The sequence below is a fragment of the Eschrichtius robustus genome, chromosome 7 (assembly GCF_028021215.1).
Source record: "Eschrichtius robustus isolate mEscRob2 chromosome 7, mEscRob2.pri, whole genome shotgun sequence".
NCBI classification, from domain to species: Eukaryota; Metazoa; Chordata; class Mammalia; order Artiodactyla; family Eschrichtiidae; genus Eschrichtius; species Eschrichtius robustus.
The window spans coordinates 130170227-130188670 of record NC_090830.1 but is presented as its reverse complement, the minus strand read 5'-3'; the positions used below and the strand labels follow the sequence as shown (position 1 = coordinate 130188670).

The 18444-nt window shown below is 38.5% G+C and overlaps 1 protein-coding gene across 6 annotated transcripts in view; it reads right to left on the bottom strand.

Annotated features, from left to right (window-relative positions):
* PLEKHA1 (pleckstrin homology domain containing A1) overlaps nt 1-18444 on the bottom strand; it is a 57050-nt gene that overhangs the window by 23719 nt on the left and 14887 nt on the right. For 4 of the 6 annotated variants that reach the window (XM_068548693.1, XM_068548692.1, XM_068548696.1 and 1 more), the window contains exons 3-4: nt 8179-8235; nt 5901-5946 (exon numbers count right to left, since the gene is read on the bottom strand). In XM_068548693.1, the coding sequence (XP_068404794.1) occupies nt 5901-5946; nt 8179-8235 (103 nt within the window). Of the gene's footprint in view, nt 1-346; nt 712-5900; nt 5947-8178; nt 8236-18444 lie in introns of those variants that run through there. The other 2 variants (XM_068548698.1, XM_068548695.1) reach the window with 2 other exon arrangements.

The following is an 18444-nucleotide window of genomic DNA, read 5'->3' as shown; positions in this document are numbered from 1 at the left end:
TATCACTCAATAACATAGGTAGAACTCTCATTTTTAATGGCCATGTTTTTCAGTAACTGTAAAAATACCACAATATATTTAGCCAATCCTCTATCGATGGACATTTAGGCTATTTCTGATTTTTGAAACTATATAAAATATCCCAATGAAACATATACATATACTTCTCCACACTTGGGATAGCATTAGCACAGGATAAATTTCTTAACATAGGCTTATTGGGTCAAAGAAAATTTAACATTTTTATAGATGTTAGTAAATTGTCTTCTCCAAAGGCTGAATCCATTTACATTCCTACCAGTAGTGTATCCAAAGGCCTATCTTGTCTAACAGTCCTCACCAGTACCTCTTGTTTTCAGCCCCAAGGCTCTGTGACATGACTTCCTAGACTTCCTTGCCAGCATGCGCCATGTTCTGCCGATGGGAGCTCCTGGCGGGAGACCGGAAGGTGGGAGGGAGGTGGCGGAGGGGACTCCCATGCAGCGTCCTGCCCTTGCTCGTCTCCCTCCAGCAGCAGCCAACACACAACAGCCACTGCTGCAGGCTCTTCTGCTGCTCGCTCCCTCTATCAGCCTTGCAGTCCCCTCACAAAGTCCTAGGAGCTGCTAAGACCACCTCTTCACTTTCCTCTCTCCAGCCCTGGGGATGGCAGCTGCTTCATGCAGGTTCTAATTTGTGGGTTACTTCAGCATTCCCTTTGTGCTCCTTCAGCCTTTCAACATCTGGTTATCCAATTCCCTGTAACAAATGCCCTGGGTTTGAAATGCCAAGTGTGGTATGTTTTCCTGACTCTCTGTCAACCTAACTGGTGAAAACTTATACCTTGTTTAAATATGAATTTCTCTGATTATTGAGACAAATTAGTTTTATATGTTTATTGGCCACCTGCATCTGTTTTGTGAGCTGTTTATTTTCTTTACCCGAGTTTCTTTACCCGAATTTACCCGAATTTCTCTGAGTTGTTTCTTTACCCGAATTACCCGAATTTACCCGAATTTCTCCCGAGTTGTTCATTTATTTTTTACTGATTTATAAGAACTTTAGTATTAATCCTTTCTGTTTTATCTCAAGTACTTTTCCCAGTCTATCATTTGTCTTTTCACTTAGTTCATGGTATCTCTGATCAATCAGAACCAGTCTATCAATCTTTTTCTTTTCCTTCTCCTTTAATGATTCTAGCTTTCACATCATATTAAGAAAGTCTCTCCAACTCAAGATTATAAAAATAAACAGCTTTATTTTTCCAGCACTTATGCATTTTCTTTATGTTTATAACCTTAATACATTTGAAACTTTTTATGCAATTTAATTTACATATACTCCTTTAGTGACTACCGACTTCTATAAAGCAAAGCACACTTGCATACAGTTGTTGACAAACTCCTAGTCAATGTTCAAATTAAAGCTTATTAATTATACATCACACGATTTATTTTTAAAAACAAACATTATTCTAGGAGCTAAGGCATCTGAATAGCTACAGTGTTGCAATTTTTTTTTTTGGAAATATACAAATAACTTCCAAAAGTCTCCATCAAAATTTTAAATGGTATACTAACACTCAGTTGAATGTGACTAAGGGACGGGGGTAATGAAAACCCTCAAGGGAAAAAAGCTTATTTCTCAAATACACAAGATTATGAAATTGAGACTGAGACCAAGACACTAAACAAGAGCTTCCTTGTATTGATATGAGAGTCTTATCTTGTGAAGTGCTATAAATCAATTAGTTTGGACCTAAAGAAATTTAACACACTATAAATCTGTTCTTTTATCACTTACTAGAGATTGGAGAAATTATAAATGTCATAAATATAAATTAAGATAAATTAGTAACTCACTAGGCTATTATATATGTCAATATATAGCTTCTGTTTTTAATTTCTAACAATCAGTAAAGCATCCTTTCATAATCTTTTTCCAGCTCAGGCTGAAGCTGAGCTCTCCTCATAACAGCTATTTTCCCCCTCAATGTTGTTTTGGGCAGCTACCTAGAACATCTCAAGACTTTAAAAATCTAAGCTCTTGGTAATACACTACACCTGCTATAAAGTGCTTAATACACATATTTTTGAATAAATGACATTTATATAAGGATCTCTCTGAAGGGAAAGAAGAGAGGCAAATATACCTCTAAAAAGACTCTCAGCACACTTTGCAGTCTGAATAAAACATCATGTGCTTTAAGCATTACTTCATGGGAGGAAGAGGCACAGCGATACGATAGGGGGGAAAATCAGAGCCTGGAGTTGGCAGACCTGACTAGCTCATGCACTTACTAGCAATACCATCTTGTAAAATGAATTTAATCTCTGACTCTTGTTCTCCTCATCTATGAAGTGGAATGCCACCCATTCCTTCCTTGGGGGGGTGGAGGTGATCTGTGTAAAGAAACTAGCACAGTGCCTGGGATAGAACAGATATTCTTGTTCACCATCTTCATCACCTTCATCATCATCATCATCACCATCATCATCACTTGGAGGTTTCCAAGTAAAGAAGTATTGTGGAAAATGTAAAGCAAATTACTAAAAACTGATATTAGCAATGCTGGGAGAACAGTGGACAGGGAAAGGAAGGAAAAAACTTTTAATAATAATAATAATAATAAACTGTATGAAACCTGTAAGTTTCCATGCTTTTAAAGCAAGGGTTTCATTGTGTATAATGAATGCATAGCAGAGGCTTGTGTGCTTACTATCTTTTCACTTAAGTACTCCCTTATTTCATTTCAAGTCTTTACCATCAAAGTGAATGTACCAAATGGATAAAACCTGAAGCATAAACATTAGCTTGACTCCAAACAAAAATCATTTCACAACCTAGGATCAACTGGTTACGGTTCAAATATGGTTATGGATCAAATGGTTATGAGACGTTTTATTATATTTCTTTGCCAATTTTCTCCCGTTTTCTCTATCTCTACTCTTTCTCTATCCTTTCCTTCTCTATTAGTCAGACGTTGGCTTTCTTAATGGAAACTCTAATTTAATTTTCTTATTTCTCTCCTACTATCTACCTTTGTTTTATTTTTAGCTTTCTTTGACTTTTTCTTCAGAGTTTTGCATTGTCTCATGTTCTTTTTCCTATTTGACAGTTCTTCCTTCTCAAATGTCATGCAATCCTGGGCTGGCCAAGACCAGGACTGCATTTTGGTACCATATTTAAAAACAAGGTAACAAAAAACAGACTGGAAGCTCTCTTGAATGTATGCAGGGTTTCTGACTGGTGGGCTTGGCTGTACAGCAAGCTCCTCTGGTAGAAATGCCCAGCTGTCAGTACCTATTGGCTCTCTTCTCTGGGGTGTTCAGATTCTTGCCCCACCTTCACCTGGCTGCCTGGTGCTCTGGGCCTGGACACAGGAAAGAGTTGCATTCAGTGTGCAGACTTTTTCATTTAATCCTCCCATTTTCCATTTCATGCCTCATCCCCCCCTTCTCTGAGACTACTGTCCCCACGCACACAGCCTCACCGATTCTATTTCTGGAGATACTACACATGCCGTTCCTTGCTGGGATGGGGGAAGGGTGGCTGCCTGCCAGAGCCAGACGCAGGCAGGGACCAGAGGTTGCTTCTACATGGACACTCAAACAAAGTCCCTGTGTTGGGTCCCTCCTCCTTGCTGCTTCCCCAGACCAGAGCCAACACCTAGTCTATCCAGAGCTGGCGTGGGGGCAGGACGTGGAAATAGCTACCTTCCACTGGTCTCTTCTACTCTGTTAAGTCATTTACTCCTCCTCCATCCACTTTCCATCTTTATACACTGTGGATTATAGAAATCTGCTAGTTTCAGCAAAGATGATTTGGATGTTTCTTGTTCTCACTGTTTGGGGGCAATCTGAGAGGAAACAGGGAACGAAAGTCTTTATGTTGCCATTTTGAATGGAAGCTGTAGTTCCATTTTAGAAGCCAGTGCCTCTCTCTGAAGGCAAATATTTTATGAATCTTTACTCCCTCTAATAGTAAAGGACCAATAAACTGTTGGCAGACCAATAAATAACTAATGTTAATCTCTGGTTTCAACTAAAATCACTCATTCTAAATACCCCAATAACTGAATATCAAATCTTTTACTGTATATTGCTAGCCCTTCAAACTGTATGTTTGAGATTTTACATTAAAGACTTGTCAAGAGTACACACATGATACACTCTAAAATATAAAGTTCTCTCTCGCTTGACTTGCCCCCAGTAGCCTTCCATTCAACAAGGTTCTGAGGCACTTTCCTATTTAGCACCCAAAAATTATAAATTTGTAATAAATACATGACTTTTTATTAGTTTCTTAGTGGTGATAAAAGCATTATAGAGGATTCTCTGAACAGATATACTACATCCTGCTCATATCACATTTTTCTTACTGGATATATATGATTGCCATCGGATGCTACCCCTAACATACTGCCTACAGAAGAAACCTGCCCTTTTCAAGCAAAAGAAAACAAAGAAATTTAACATCAATTCTACCCCAGGAAGTATCTTTTTTACTTTAATGTAAAATAGTCCCTATTGATGTCAGCTGGAAACTCTTAATTTTCATCCCTTTCATCGCTAATGTCCACTAACATACTCTCTAACAGCATATCGATTCTCCCAGCTTCAAGTACACCCACTATTTTAACAGATTCTAAAGTTCTCCATTCTTGATCTTCAAGTTCCATCCAGTCCTCAATTACTGTCACCAGAATATTTCCATTTGGACGTTTCCCCACCATTCAAACACCTTACCGAACATTTCACCCTATCTAACCTGCTCTCCTGGATCCCTCATTTCTTTCCTTGAAGCAAACCTACCTGACACCTCTCTCTTCCCTTCAACTCCCACATATCCAGTCACCGAGTCCTTGTGCTTTTCCTTTTGATGTTCTTCATCCCTCCTCTTTCCCCCTAATGCAGGCTCTATGTTAGGAACAGCAGTTCAAAAGCCACTTAACTAATGTACTTGCATCAAGCTCTCCTATCTATACAAAAAAAAAAAACACTTCCTTCACCTTATATCTACTTTCTAGATGCTCTCTAATTTCTCTTCTCTCGTTTTCCAGAAAATAAAACAAAAAAAAATCGCTTGTCAACACATTACACCCCGACTCCTGTCTTTTTACTTTTCAGTCTCTCACCATTCTCTCCAGCTTTACTGAGTGTTCAGTTCTCTGCACACACCTTGTTCTTCTCCCCTGCACGCCTCTGTCCAGTGGTCCTCCCATCTTTTCTCCCCAGTGATAAAGGATGATCAGGTTAGTCTCATCCAGTGTGGCTCCCTTCACTCCCAAGATCCCCAAAAAGGATCTGAAGCTCTTCCTTGAATAGACCGTACATCGCTTTATCTACCGCCTGTGATAAATGCAATGATAACTCCCTGGTACTGTATCTGTCTGTGAGACAGCCAGCCTGTGAGATTCTTAAGGGCAGCAATTGCTTCTTATTACCTCATAGCCCCATGGCAAGCACAGTGCATATACCAGACATTCATTAAATGTTCACTGAGCACTTAATCAAATACCCTCAACTACCCCTACCCCCAAACTGTAAGCGCCTCATTACTCATAAGCTGCAAACTAAATCCTTTCTATTATTTAAGTATTGAATATCCAATAATATCAGGTAGAGCGTTTAAAATGAATCTCGCTGGATGTGATCACTATAAATGTCTAGATAATGATTACACATGGGCTGAGTGGGAGGAGGTTGTGACTGGGATGGGACACAGGAAAGGGGCTTCAGGGGTTGGGGAGCAGTTTTATTTCTTCACCAGATGATAGTTTCAAGGGAATTTGCCTTAGAATAATTCATTACCCTATAGGATTGTGTTGTGTGGTTTTCTGTGACTGTTTTTTCTTACAATATGATGAAATTATATTAGTCTAACTTAAAATAACTAACGTATAAAATATGGCTACTCACCAAAACAGAACTCAGCCTTTGGCCTTAGCTTAGTTGCATCGCTAACCTAACAAGAAAGAGAGATGAATCACTCACTTCTTCATGTGCTACTATAACCAACCTTAAACACTATGTGAATTCCACATGTATGATTTCCCAGTAATCATACACATTTAGCACACAGATCTAAAATTAAACTTTAAGGCAACTGAAAAAGAACTGTAAATTAAATTTAGAATATGGGTCCCAACTTTAAGATGTTTAGAACAAATGATACTTCCATGCTCTCTTTGAACAAAATTGTTTTTTCTTCAAAGGTAGTGCAAAGAAATTGAAAATAAACCATTAAGTTTTATGTCACACATACACGTATTTTTGGTTTAATGTAATTTTCAAAATACCCTCAATGAATACTCCACAGAAACTATGAATTCTTCCCAAATTGCGTATTTCTAAATTAGCTGTGAACTGCATGAGGAAATGGCAGTGGGTAAGGGGGAGATTGTATATTTAATAAAGTCCAAAAATCCAGAAGGCATTAACCTGCAATGAGGAAATCCAAATGGCACTGGATCCCCACTTGTACATTAAAATACCCTAGGATAATGGGGCCGCCCTTTACTAAAAGCAGCACGTGGTTCCGTTTAGAATGTGAAGCAACTAGTTGCACCTGGTTGCTGCTGGCCCTTTAAATCAAGTAGCTCACATGGAAGCCCATTCATGACTGTTGCCATGCTGTTGCCCAGTGTTAGAACTTACAACTGCAGCATCTGTTCTGTACCTTCAGAAGGAATTCTAAGTCTGGGGTTCCTGACTGATCTCAACTACAAATTGAGCACTGAGTCACAATGAAATTTGTTCCAGGAATAAATTCTGGGGAAAAAGTGGCATGTCTAAAGTAGAGTACAAGCTGTACAATTCAAACTTCAGTAAGTTGTGGGACAGAGATGAAACCTAACAGAACTACACAGGGAAGGTTATATTTTAAAAAGGAAGCAATGGAGGAGGGGAATGCAGCTGGCCAGTCAGTCTGCCTTCTTTGCTGAGTTAATACCTTAATTTTTAAAAAGACCAGGCAACAAGCAATTGCAAAGATACAGGCACATGGGCAATTTCTACCTCAACTGCCTATTCCAATAAAACAGGCCTTTCCACATCACTTCATTAAGAGTCAAAGATCCCTGGCAGCATATTTACATTGTAGTATACCTTTACTGTAGGCAATCAAGTAAAGGGGGAGGTGGGGGCCGGAATTATCTACAATTTATTCTACAATGGAATTCTACACTTGCTTCCTAATGACAGTCTCTATAGAATTTAGGCTGTAAGATACCCTGAAGTATTACTAAATGTCTTAAATTTACAGGAACACTTGAGATATACTTGAACAATATTTGTCTTTTGCAAATTTACATAATATGGCTTTAACATAAAATGGTTCTCTTTAAATATGTAATTTTTTTGGTCAATGAGAATGAATAGCTCTATTATGATGCTGATAACAAAGCTTTTTATTTATCAAAATATCTTTCTTTTAAATAGAGGCACACTTGTAAATTGTTCTTCTGTTGAAGACCTTTGCTAACAAATCTCAGTGTATGCATAATAGTATGTATATGCATATTAATCATACTGAGTTGCTACTTTTCATATCTCATCTTAAGTCATCATCGAGCTTATTACTTTGTGTAAAACAAAAGTAGTTCCTCAGCATCTATCTCAGTTCCCAAAACACAAAGAAAAGACAATAAGAGGGAAAAAACTACCTAATACCAAATCTAAATTTCTGAAAAGAAAAACAGTATTGCAAAAATTCCAGAAAAATCAACAAACAAGAAAACAAGCTAGTAGAGACAAAGTCAAATGAGGGAAAAAACCCCATCTTTTATCATGAAGATGGTTCATATTTTCCTGAGAGTAAAACATAAAGGAACAAACAAAGGTAATGAGATTAAAAATTACAGTTTAAATAAATACAGACTTAGAAAAATCTTCTCCAGATTTCCCAAAGACAGAACCTAATTGTTAACAGATGAATCTCCCCTTCTGACGTTCATACAGCTGATCATAAAAGTTAATGTTAACTTTTCAATTTGCCACATCCTGTAATTTAACTCCATATTCTTCCTAATTTTATCAAAGAACTTCCTAAACATAGTAATCAGGTACTGTTTTCAATGTAATATGAACCAGAACATCATCTTAAATGACAAAGAGAGGAGATGGCTCCTTTTATTCACACTCTCATTCTAAGGGATTTTAATTCATGCATGAATGTAAGACAATACAGAGAGACTACCTTTGAAATGTAGGTAAGTTTAATGGCTCCAACACGTGATGATCCAGACGGCAGGTTCTATAAACAGATTATTAATATATAATTATTATCCAACATTACAAATTAATTTCATATAAAATGTTCTACACACACTAAAAAAAGTTAAGAAATCAGATATTTTTAAATGTCACACTTTACAAATTAACTTTTCAGTTCAAGTATTTACTAAGTCTGAAATCAAGTGGACAACATGGATAACAAAACTGAACTCTAGTCTGTTCCACCACAATGCATTTTATAACTAAAAGGCTATTTTGTTAGCACTGCATCTAAACTTTTCTTTTTCATAAACAAGATCAGATTTTGTTCCAGAAAGCAATGGGGAAAAATATTTAGACATAAAACAAACACAAATGTAAGAAATTTCAAGAGTATACATGTTACTTTGTTTTATTAAAATTTTTAAATCAAATGTATCTCTTGAAAAAGACTGAATTTTCCCTCATTTAAATTATATTAGTATTTATTATGCCATAACTAATCTACATTTATATCATTTTTCCAAAAAATTATTGATACTTTTAAAACCATATTCAGGGAATGTATATATTGGCACTTTCATAAAAAATATTTTTATTCTTCCCTTAACAAGTTTAGGATGTAGTTTGTGTCTTAAAAGAGCTAAGGGTAAAATTAAGAAGAAGGAGAATCATTTCATGCTGAGGCTATCAGGAAAGACTCAGTGAAAGAATGAAAGGCTTTTAAGCTGGACTTTATTAAAGAAAAATTCTGAAACACAAAAAGCAGGAGAGAGAATACTCCAGGCAGAGAAAACAGATGAGCTACAGCAAGCAGATGAGGATGGCCAGAAGCTCTGTACTGAAATGGGAAAAAGGCTGTGTTGGGCCATAATATAGAGTCATATAGGGCTGAAGAAAGAAACAGCAGTTTAGGAACTTCAACTAAGAACCTAATTATAGAGGACATAAATAAGAAACAAAAGTAGCAAGGAATTTATACTGTTAAGAATTTGAAAACATTAAAGAAAGAAGGCTTTGTGAGCAGTTCTGTAATCAAACTGTGTTTTAATTAATATATCTTTTTTTTTCCTATTTATTTATTTATTTTTGGCTGTGTTGGGTCTTCGTCTCTGTGCGAGGGCTTTCTCTAGTTGTGGCAAGCGGGGGTCCCTCTTCATCGCAGTGCGCAGGCCTCTCACTATCGCGGCCTCTCTTGTTGCGGAGCACAGGCTCCAGACGCGCAGGCTCAGTAGTTGTGGCTCACGGGCCCAGTTGCTCTGCAGCATGTGGGATCTTCCCAGACCAGGGCCCGAACCCGTGTCCCCTGCATTGGCAGGCAGATTCTCAACCACTGTGCCACCAGGGAAGCCCTAATTAATATATCTTACAACTGGATGGATTATATAAAGGCGGAAGATGGAGGTGGGAAAATCAGATAAAAGAATCTGGAAAAAAGTAATAAATATAAACGTAAAGACTGATAAGATTTCAAAAGTAAAAGTAAAACAATCTTGATTTTGAAAGTTTCCTCCACTGTAGATTAAGAATCAACCTTCTGGGACCTTCAAGATGGCAGAGGAGTAAGACGTGGAGATCACCTTCCGCCCCACAAATACATCAAAAATACATCTATAGGTGGAACAACAACTACAGAATACCAACTGAATGCTAGCAGAAGACCTCAGACTTCCCAAAAGGCAAGAAACTCCCCACGTATCTGGGTAGAGTAAAAGAAAAAAGAAAAAACAGAGACAAAAGAATAGGGATGGGACCTGCACCTCTGGGAAGGAGCTGTGAAGGAGGAAAAGTTTCCACACATTAGGAAGTCCCTTCACTGGCAGAGATGGGGGTGGGAGGGGGGTGGGCAGGGGGGAAGCTTCAGAGCCACGGAGGAGAGCACAGCAACAGGGGTGTAGAGGGCAAAGCGGAGAGATTCCCGCACAGAGGATCAGTGCCGACCAGCACTCACCAGCCCGAGAGGCTTGTCTGCTCACCCGCCGGGGCAGGTCGGGGCTGGGAGCTGAGGCTCGGGCTTCAGAGGTCAGATCCCAGAGAGAGGACTGGGGTTGGCTGTGTGAACATAGCCTGAAGGGGGCTAGTATGCCACAGCTAGCCGGGAGGGAGTCCGGGAAAAAGTCTGGACCTGCCTAAGAGGCAAGAGACCATTGTTTCAGGGTGTGTGAGGAGAGGGGAATCCTTCCCTGTCTGCCCACAGAAGGCAGAGCACCGCCTTAACGAGCTCCAGAGACAGGCGCGAGCCACGGCTATCAGCTCAGACCCCAGAGACGGGCGTGAAACGCTAATGCTGATGCTGCAGCCCCAGGAACCCTGTGTGCAAGCACAGGTCACTATCCACACCCACGCTCAGGAGCCTTTGCAGCCCGCCACTGCCAGAGTCCCAAGATCCAGGGACAACTTCCTTGGGAGAACACACAGCGCGCCTGAGGCTGTTGCAACGTCACGCCAGCCTCTGCCGCCGCAGGCTCGTCCATGTTCCAACTGTAACTACCGTACCCCTCCTTCCCCCTGGCCTGAATGAGCCAGAGCCCCCTAATCAGCTGCTGCTTTAACCCCGTCCTGTCTGGGTAGGAATAGAAGGCTGAGGGCAACCTACACGCAGAGGTGGGGACAAAACCAAAGCTGAACCTCAGGAGCTGTGCGAACAAAGAAGAAAAAGGGAAATTTCTCCGTGCAGCCTCAGGAGCAGCGGATTAAATCCCCACAATCAACCTGAGGCACCCTGCATCTGTGGAATACCTGAATAGACAACAAATCAAGCCAAAATTGAGGCAGTGGACTTTGGAAGCAACTGTACACTTGGGGTTTGAGGTCTACGACTGACTTGTTTCTGATTTTTACGTTTATCTTAGTATAGTTTTTAGTGTTTATTATCATGAGAAGACAGAGAAATACACAGCAGATGAAGGAGCAAGATAAAAACCCACCAGACCAAACAAATGAAGATGAAATAGGCAGTCTACCCGGAAAAGATTTCAGAGTAATGATAGTGAAGATGATCCAAAATCTTGGAAATAGAATGGAGAAATTCAAGAAACGTTTAAGAAGGACCTAGAAGAACTAAAGAGCAAACAAACAATGATGAACAACACAATAAATGAAATTAAAAATTCTCTAGAAGGAATCAATAGCAGAATAACTGAGGCAGAAGAACAGATAAGTGACCTGGAAGATAAAATAGTGGAAATAACTACCACAGAGCAGAATAAAGAAAAAAGAATGAAAAGAATTGAGGACAGTCTCAGAGACCTCTGGGACAACACTAAACGCACCAACATTTTTATAGGGGTCCCAGAAGAAGAAGAGAAAAAGAAAGGGTCTGAGAAAATATTTGAAGACATTATAGTTGTAAACTTCCTTAACATGGGAAAGGAAACAGTCAATCAAGTCCAGGAAGCGCAGAGAGTCCCATACAGGATAAATCCAAGGAGAAACACACCAAGACACGTATTAATCAAACTATCAAAAATTAAATACAAAGAAAAAATATTAAAAGCAGCAAGGGAAAAGCAACAAATAACATACAAGGGAATCCCCATAAGGTTAACAGCTGATCTTTCAGCAGAAACTCTGAAAGCCAGAAGGGAGCGGCAGGACATATTTAAAGCGATGAAAGCGAAAAACCTACAACCAAGATTACTCTACCCAGCAAGGATCTCATTCAGATTCGACGGAGAAATTAAAACCTTTACAGACAAGCAACAGTTAAGGGACTTCAGCACCACCAAACCAGCTTTACAACAAATGCTAAAGGAACTTCTCTAGGCAGGAAACACAAGAGAAGGTAAACACCTACAAAAACAAACCCAAAACAATTGAGAAAATGGTAATAGGAACATACAAATCGATAATTACCTTAAGTGTAAATGGATTAAATGCTCCAACCAAAAGACATAGACTGGCTGAATGGATACGAAAACAAGACCCGTATATACCCTGTCTACAAGAGACCCACTTCAGACCTAGGGACACATACAGACTGAAAGTGAGGGGATGGAAAAAGGTATTCCATGCAAATGGAAATCCAAAGAAAGCTGGAGTAGCAATTCTCATATCAGACAAAACAGACTTTAAAATAAAGACCATTACAAGAGACAAAGAAGGACACTACATAATGATCAAGGGATCAATCCAAGAAGAAGATATAACAACTGTAAATATTTATGCACCCAACATAGGAGCACCTCAATACATAAGGCAAATGCTAACAGCCATAAAAGGGGAAATCAACAGTAACACAATAGTAGGGGACTTTAATACCGCACTTTCACCAATGGACAGATCATCCAAAATGAAAATAAATAAGGAAACACAAGCTTTAAATGACACATTAGACAAGATGGACTTAATTGATATTTATAGGACATTCCATCCAAAAGCAACAGAACACACTTTCTTCTCAAGTGCTCATGGAACATTCTCCAGGATAGATCATATCTTGGGTCACAAATCAAGCCTTGGTAAATTTAAGAAAATTGAAATCATATCAAGTATCTTTTCCAACCACAACGCTATGAGACTACATATCGATCACAGGGAAAAAAACTGTAAAAAATACAAACACATGGAGGCTAAACAATACACTACTAAATAACCAAGAGATCATGGAAGAAATCAAAGAGGAAATCAACAAATACCTAGAAACAAATGACAATGAAAACATGACGACCCAAAACCTATGGGATGCAGCAAAAGCAGTTCTAAGAGGGAAGTTTACAACAATACAATCCTACCTCAAGAAACAAGAAACATCTCAAATAAACAACCTAACCTTACACCTAAAGCAATTAGAGAAAGAAGAACAAACCCCCCCCCCAAAGTTAGCAGAAGGAAAGAAATCATAAAGATCAGATCAGAAATAAATGAAAAAAATGAAGGAAACAATAGCAAGGATCAATAAAACTAAAAGCTGGTTCTTTAAGAAGATAAACAAAATTGAAACCAGTAGCCAGACTCATCAAGAAAAAAAGGGAGAAGACTCAAATCAACAGAATTAGAAATGAAAAAGGAGAAGTAACAACTGATGCTGCAGAAATACAAAGAATCATGAGAGATTACTACAAACAACTATATATGCCCATAAATCAGACAACCTGGAAGAAATGGACAAATTCTTAGAAAAGCACAACCTTCCAAGACTGAACCAGGAAGACATAGAAAATATAAACAGACCAGTCACAAGCACTGAAATTGAAACTGTGATTAAAAACCTTCCAACAAACAAAAAGCCCAGGACCAGATGGCTTCACAGGCGAATTCTGTCAAACAGTTAGAGAAGAGCTAACACCTATCCTTCTCAAACTCTTCCAAAATATAGCAGAGGGAGGAACACTCCCAAACTCACTCTGCGAGGCCACCATCACCCTGATAGTAAAACCAGACAAAGATGTCACAAAAAAAGAAAACTACAGACCAATACCACTGATGAACATAGATGCAAAAATCCTCAACAAGACACTAGAAAAGAGAATCCAACAGCACATTAAAAGGATCATACACCATGATCAAGTGGGGTTTATCCCAGGAATGCAAGAACTCTTCAGTATACACAAATCAATCAATGTGATACACCATATTAACAAATTGAAGGATAAAAACCATATGATCATCTCAATAGATGCAGAAAAAGCTTTCAACAAAATTCAACACCCATTTATGATAAAAACCCTCCAGAAAGTAGACACAGAGGGAACTTACCTCAACATAATAAAGGCCATATATGACAAATCCACAGCCAACATCATTCTCAATGGTGAAAAACTGAAACCATTTCCTCTAAAATCAGGAACAAGACAAGGATGCCCACACTCACCACTATTATTCAACAAAGTTTTGGAAGTTTTAGCCACAGTAATCAGAAAAGAAAAATAAATAAAAGGAACCCAAATCGGAAAAGAAGAAGTAAAGCTGTCACTGTTTGCAGATGACATGATACTATACATAGAGAATCCTAAAGATGCTACCAGAAAACTACCAGAGATAATCAATGAATTTGGCAAAGTAGCAGGACACAAAATTAATGCACAGAAATCTCTTGCATTCCTATATACTAATGATGAAAAATCTGAAAGAGAAATTAAGGAAACACTCCCATTTACCACTGCAACAAAAAGAATAAAATACCTAGGAATAAACCTACCTAAGGAGACAAAAGACCTGTATGCAGAAAACTATAAGAAACTGATGAAAGAAATTAAAGATGATACAAACAGATGGAGAGATATACCAAGTTCTTGGATTGGAAGAATCGACATTGTGAAAATGACTATACTACCCAAAGCAATCTACAGATTCAATGCAATCCCTATCAAATTACCAATGGCATTTTTCACGGAACTAGAACAAAAAATCGCACAATTTGTATGGAAACACAAAAGACCCCGAATAGCCAAAGCAATCTTGAGAAAGAAAAATGGAGCTGGAGGCATCAGGCTCCCTGACTTCAGACTATATTACAAAACTACAGTAATCAAGACAGTATGATACTGGCACAAAAACAGAAATATATATCAATGGAACAGGATCGAAAGCCCAGAGATAAACCCATGCACATATGGTCACCTTATCTTTGATAAAGGAGGCAAGAGTATACAATGGAGAAAAGGCAGCCTCTTCAATAAGTGGTGCTGGGAAAACTGGACAGCTACATGTAAAAGAATGAAATTAGAACACTCCCTAACACCATACACAAAAATAAACTCAAAATGGATTAAAGACCTAAATATAAGGCCAGACACTATAAAACCCTTAGAGGGTAACGTAGGCAGAACACTCTATGACATAAATCACAGCAAGATCCTTTTTGACCCATCTCCTAGAGAAATGGAAATAAAAACAAAAATAAACAAATGGGACCTAATGAAACTTAAAAGCTTTTGCACAGCAAAGGAAACCATAAACAAGACAAAAAGACAACCCTCAGAATGGGAGAAAATATTTGCAAATGAAGCAAATGACAAAGGATTAATCTCCAAAATACACAAGCAGCACATGCAGCTCAATATCAAAAAAACAAACAACCCAATCTAAAAATGGGCAGGAGACCTAAATACACATTTCTACAAAGAAGATATGCAGATTGCCAACAAACACATGAAGGATGTTCAGCATCACTAATCATTAGAGAAATGCAAATCAAAACTACAATGGGGTATCACCTCACACCGGCAGAATGGCCATTATCAAAAAATCTACAAACAATAAGTGCTGGAGAGGGTGTGGAGAAAAGGGAACCCTCCTCTGGAGCCCATGCACCACAGCTAGAGAGAAGCCCAGATGTGCAACAAAAGATCCCGCATGCCGCATCTAAGACCCCGATGCAGCCACACAAATAAATAAATATTAAAAAAAAAATCTATGGGCTTGTTCTCAGGAATGATTAGGAGGTACCTTTCTCAAACCTCTGTAAGCTTAGCAGAAACAGTTAATTCTATGGAAACCTAGACATTTAAAAGACTTAGGATTCCCAAACATGAACTGATTGTTGTTTACAGGGACAGGTCTTTTCAAAAGCTGTAGTTTCTATGTAAACTACAACTCTATTACGTTCTGCTTTAAACTACAGACTATGTCCAAGCTTCCAAATTTAAATCTACATAAATATGTATATAAAATAAAATTATAATTTTTAATGTATACCTTTAAATGGTTGTGCTTTTATATAAAATGTTTTATGTTTAAGGTTTTTTTTAAAATTTTGGATAAGAAAATGAAATGTTAAAATATCTTCAAGATCTCCTAACCACTACCAAAGTGATTTTTTTTTCAAACACTGCTATCCTTCCATTCAAAATCATTATTTTTCTTTTGAACTAGCTGAATACAGCTCTAATCCCGTGTGTGAGGAAGAGAAATGAGCAACTATGTCATCACTGCATGACATAAAGGGTCACAGATTAAATAGTGGCACAGTACAAAGAAATATAAGTAGCTGGGAGATAAAATGATATTCAAAATACCTAGTTTCTACGAACTGGTACGATTACTGCCAAGTTCAACCAGAAAAAATGTGGGTTTCAAAATTTGTTACTTGACAATGAACAAGAAATAATAAACCAATATGACATTTGAGATAAAAAGGGAAAGAAACCATTTGTTCTCATGAGTTCCTGTACTCATTTTGCCAAAATACTCTTTCAAGTTTTCTCAAATTCACTTCCTAATAAAGCTACTTAGTCATTAATTCTCCACCACTTCTCATTCCCTCAACAAAATACAGAAAGCCCCGGGACTTCCCTGGTGGCGCAGTGGTTAAGAATCCACCTGCCAATGCAGGGGACACGGGTTTGAGCCCTGGTCCGGGAAGATCCCACATGCCGCTGAGCAACTAAGCCTGTGCGCCACAACTACTGAGCCTGTGCTCTAGAGCCCGCGAGCCACAACTACTGAGCCCATGTGCCACAACTACTGAAGCCTGAGCGCCTAGAGCCCATGCTCCACAGCAAGAGAAGCCACCGCAATGAGAAGCCCACTCACCGCAACAAAGAGTAGCCCCTGCCCGCCGCAACTAGAGAAAGCCTGAGTGCAGCAACGAAGACCCAACACAGCCAAAAATAAATTAAAAATAAATAAATAAATAAATTTATTTAAAAAAAAACAACAACACAGAAAGCCCCAAATTGATCCCTAGTAATACACTACAATGGATTTTTAAACCAATGGTTAGTGGTAAAGAAAGCAGTGATCAGAGGAAGAACGGCTCCCTAAGGACAGGTGAGCCAAACTAATTTCTTTCATTATCAGGGTTACTATGATCAGTAAAGCAGTGTTACAGCACGTAACACAGCAACCAGATTGAATCATATGAAACTGCCATTTTTTAGTAGATCAAAATGGTGGTATATTGGCAATTTCATGTGGTTCAACCACAATAATCTTATCAAGACATTTTACTAAAGTTTTCATGAAGAGATGTCCCTTAATACATTTTAAAGTGACACAAAGGTGGTATTGATGGCTAATACACTGGACAGTAGAATGCAGACTGTAAAAGATTCTTATCAGTTGGAATGAAGAGATAAAATTATTAAGAACTGAATAAAAAGACAGATTTAAAATGCTATACTACATTCAAAAACACTAATGGGCTAATTACACCACAGAAATCTGGCTTTAAAAGAGTTCATGTGAAAAAGATCTAGCTGAGTCCAAACTTTAACATATACCCTCCCTGCTATAGCCAAAGTGAACTATTTTCCAAATACACTACAGGGTTTCTTACTTTGATTTCTTGCCCATGCTATTCTTTGAGCACCAGAATACCCACTTCTCCACCTCTTGGCCAAAATCATACCCATTCTTCTAGATCAATTTCAAATGTTACCACCTCTGTCAAGACTTTCACTCCCTCTGCTAGCTATAATCACACCTTCCCTCTGAAATCCAAGTTTATGGTTCCTTCAGTGTAATAAACATATTCTATTTTGTACTTTTCTTCTTTTTAGCTCTAAGTGGGAAGTACTGACAAAAGGAGAAATTCTAAGGAGAAGACTATTATATATAAAGACAGAAAAACAATCAAGGAGTTGTAAATAAAATTCAGGAGAAACTATATACGAGTCAGCCAGACCTTAAGAAGACAAATGAGGGAGAGCTCACAGGCAGGACTGAGCAATGGTTTGCATGGGGGAGGAAAACCGAAACTGGAATCTAATAAACTGTAATCAGAGGGAGTCAAGGGGGGCTAAGTTACTTTCCACCTTGGGAAAAGGAGTTTGGGAAGGGATTGTGCCACAGATAAAGGGATGGGTAGTAAAAGGGAGGAACTGGATTTATGTTTTAAAAAGAGGAAAAAGAAGGTAAACATGAACTTTTGATTTCTGCTGACTTGTTGCTTCTCCCAGTGACTCTGGTCAAGTAAATAAAGGTATTAATCATGCAGTTGCATGGACAGGTTACTATCACCCAAGAAAGCTGGTCACACCCAGAGATAAGGGAGTAAAATAGGGTGTCAATAAGCTCAATAAGGATAAGGAGAGAGAAAAGACAGTTCCTAGCAAAGAAAGTCTCATACAAAGTCAGCACTCAAATAATATAAACTGAATTAAAATACAAATTCTCTTCCAAAATTTGAAAGGCTGCATGTGGATCAAGGACTAAATTTATAGAGAATCAGAGGGCAAAAGTAGGTCAATAAGTAGAAGATCCAAGGAGAGGATGAGGGGATGTTTGCTTCCTGACTGGACCTGCTTTTCACAAAGTCCTGCTGGGGGTTACTCAGTACCCTGTGGCCTTCAAGGGTATTGCCAAC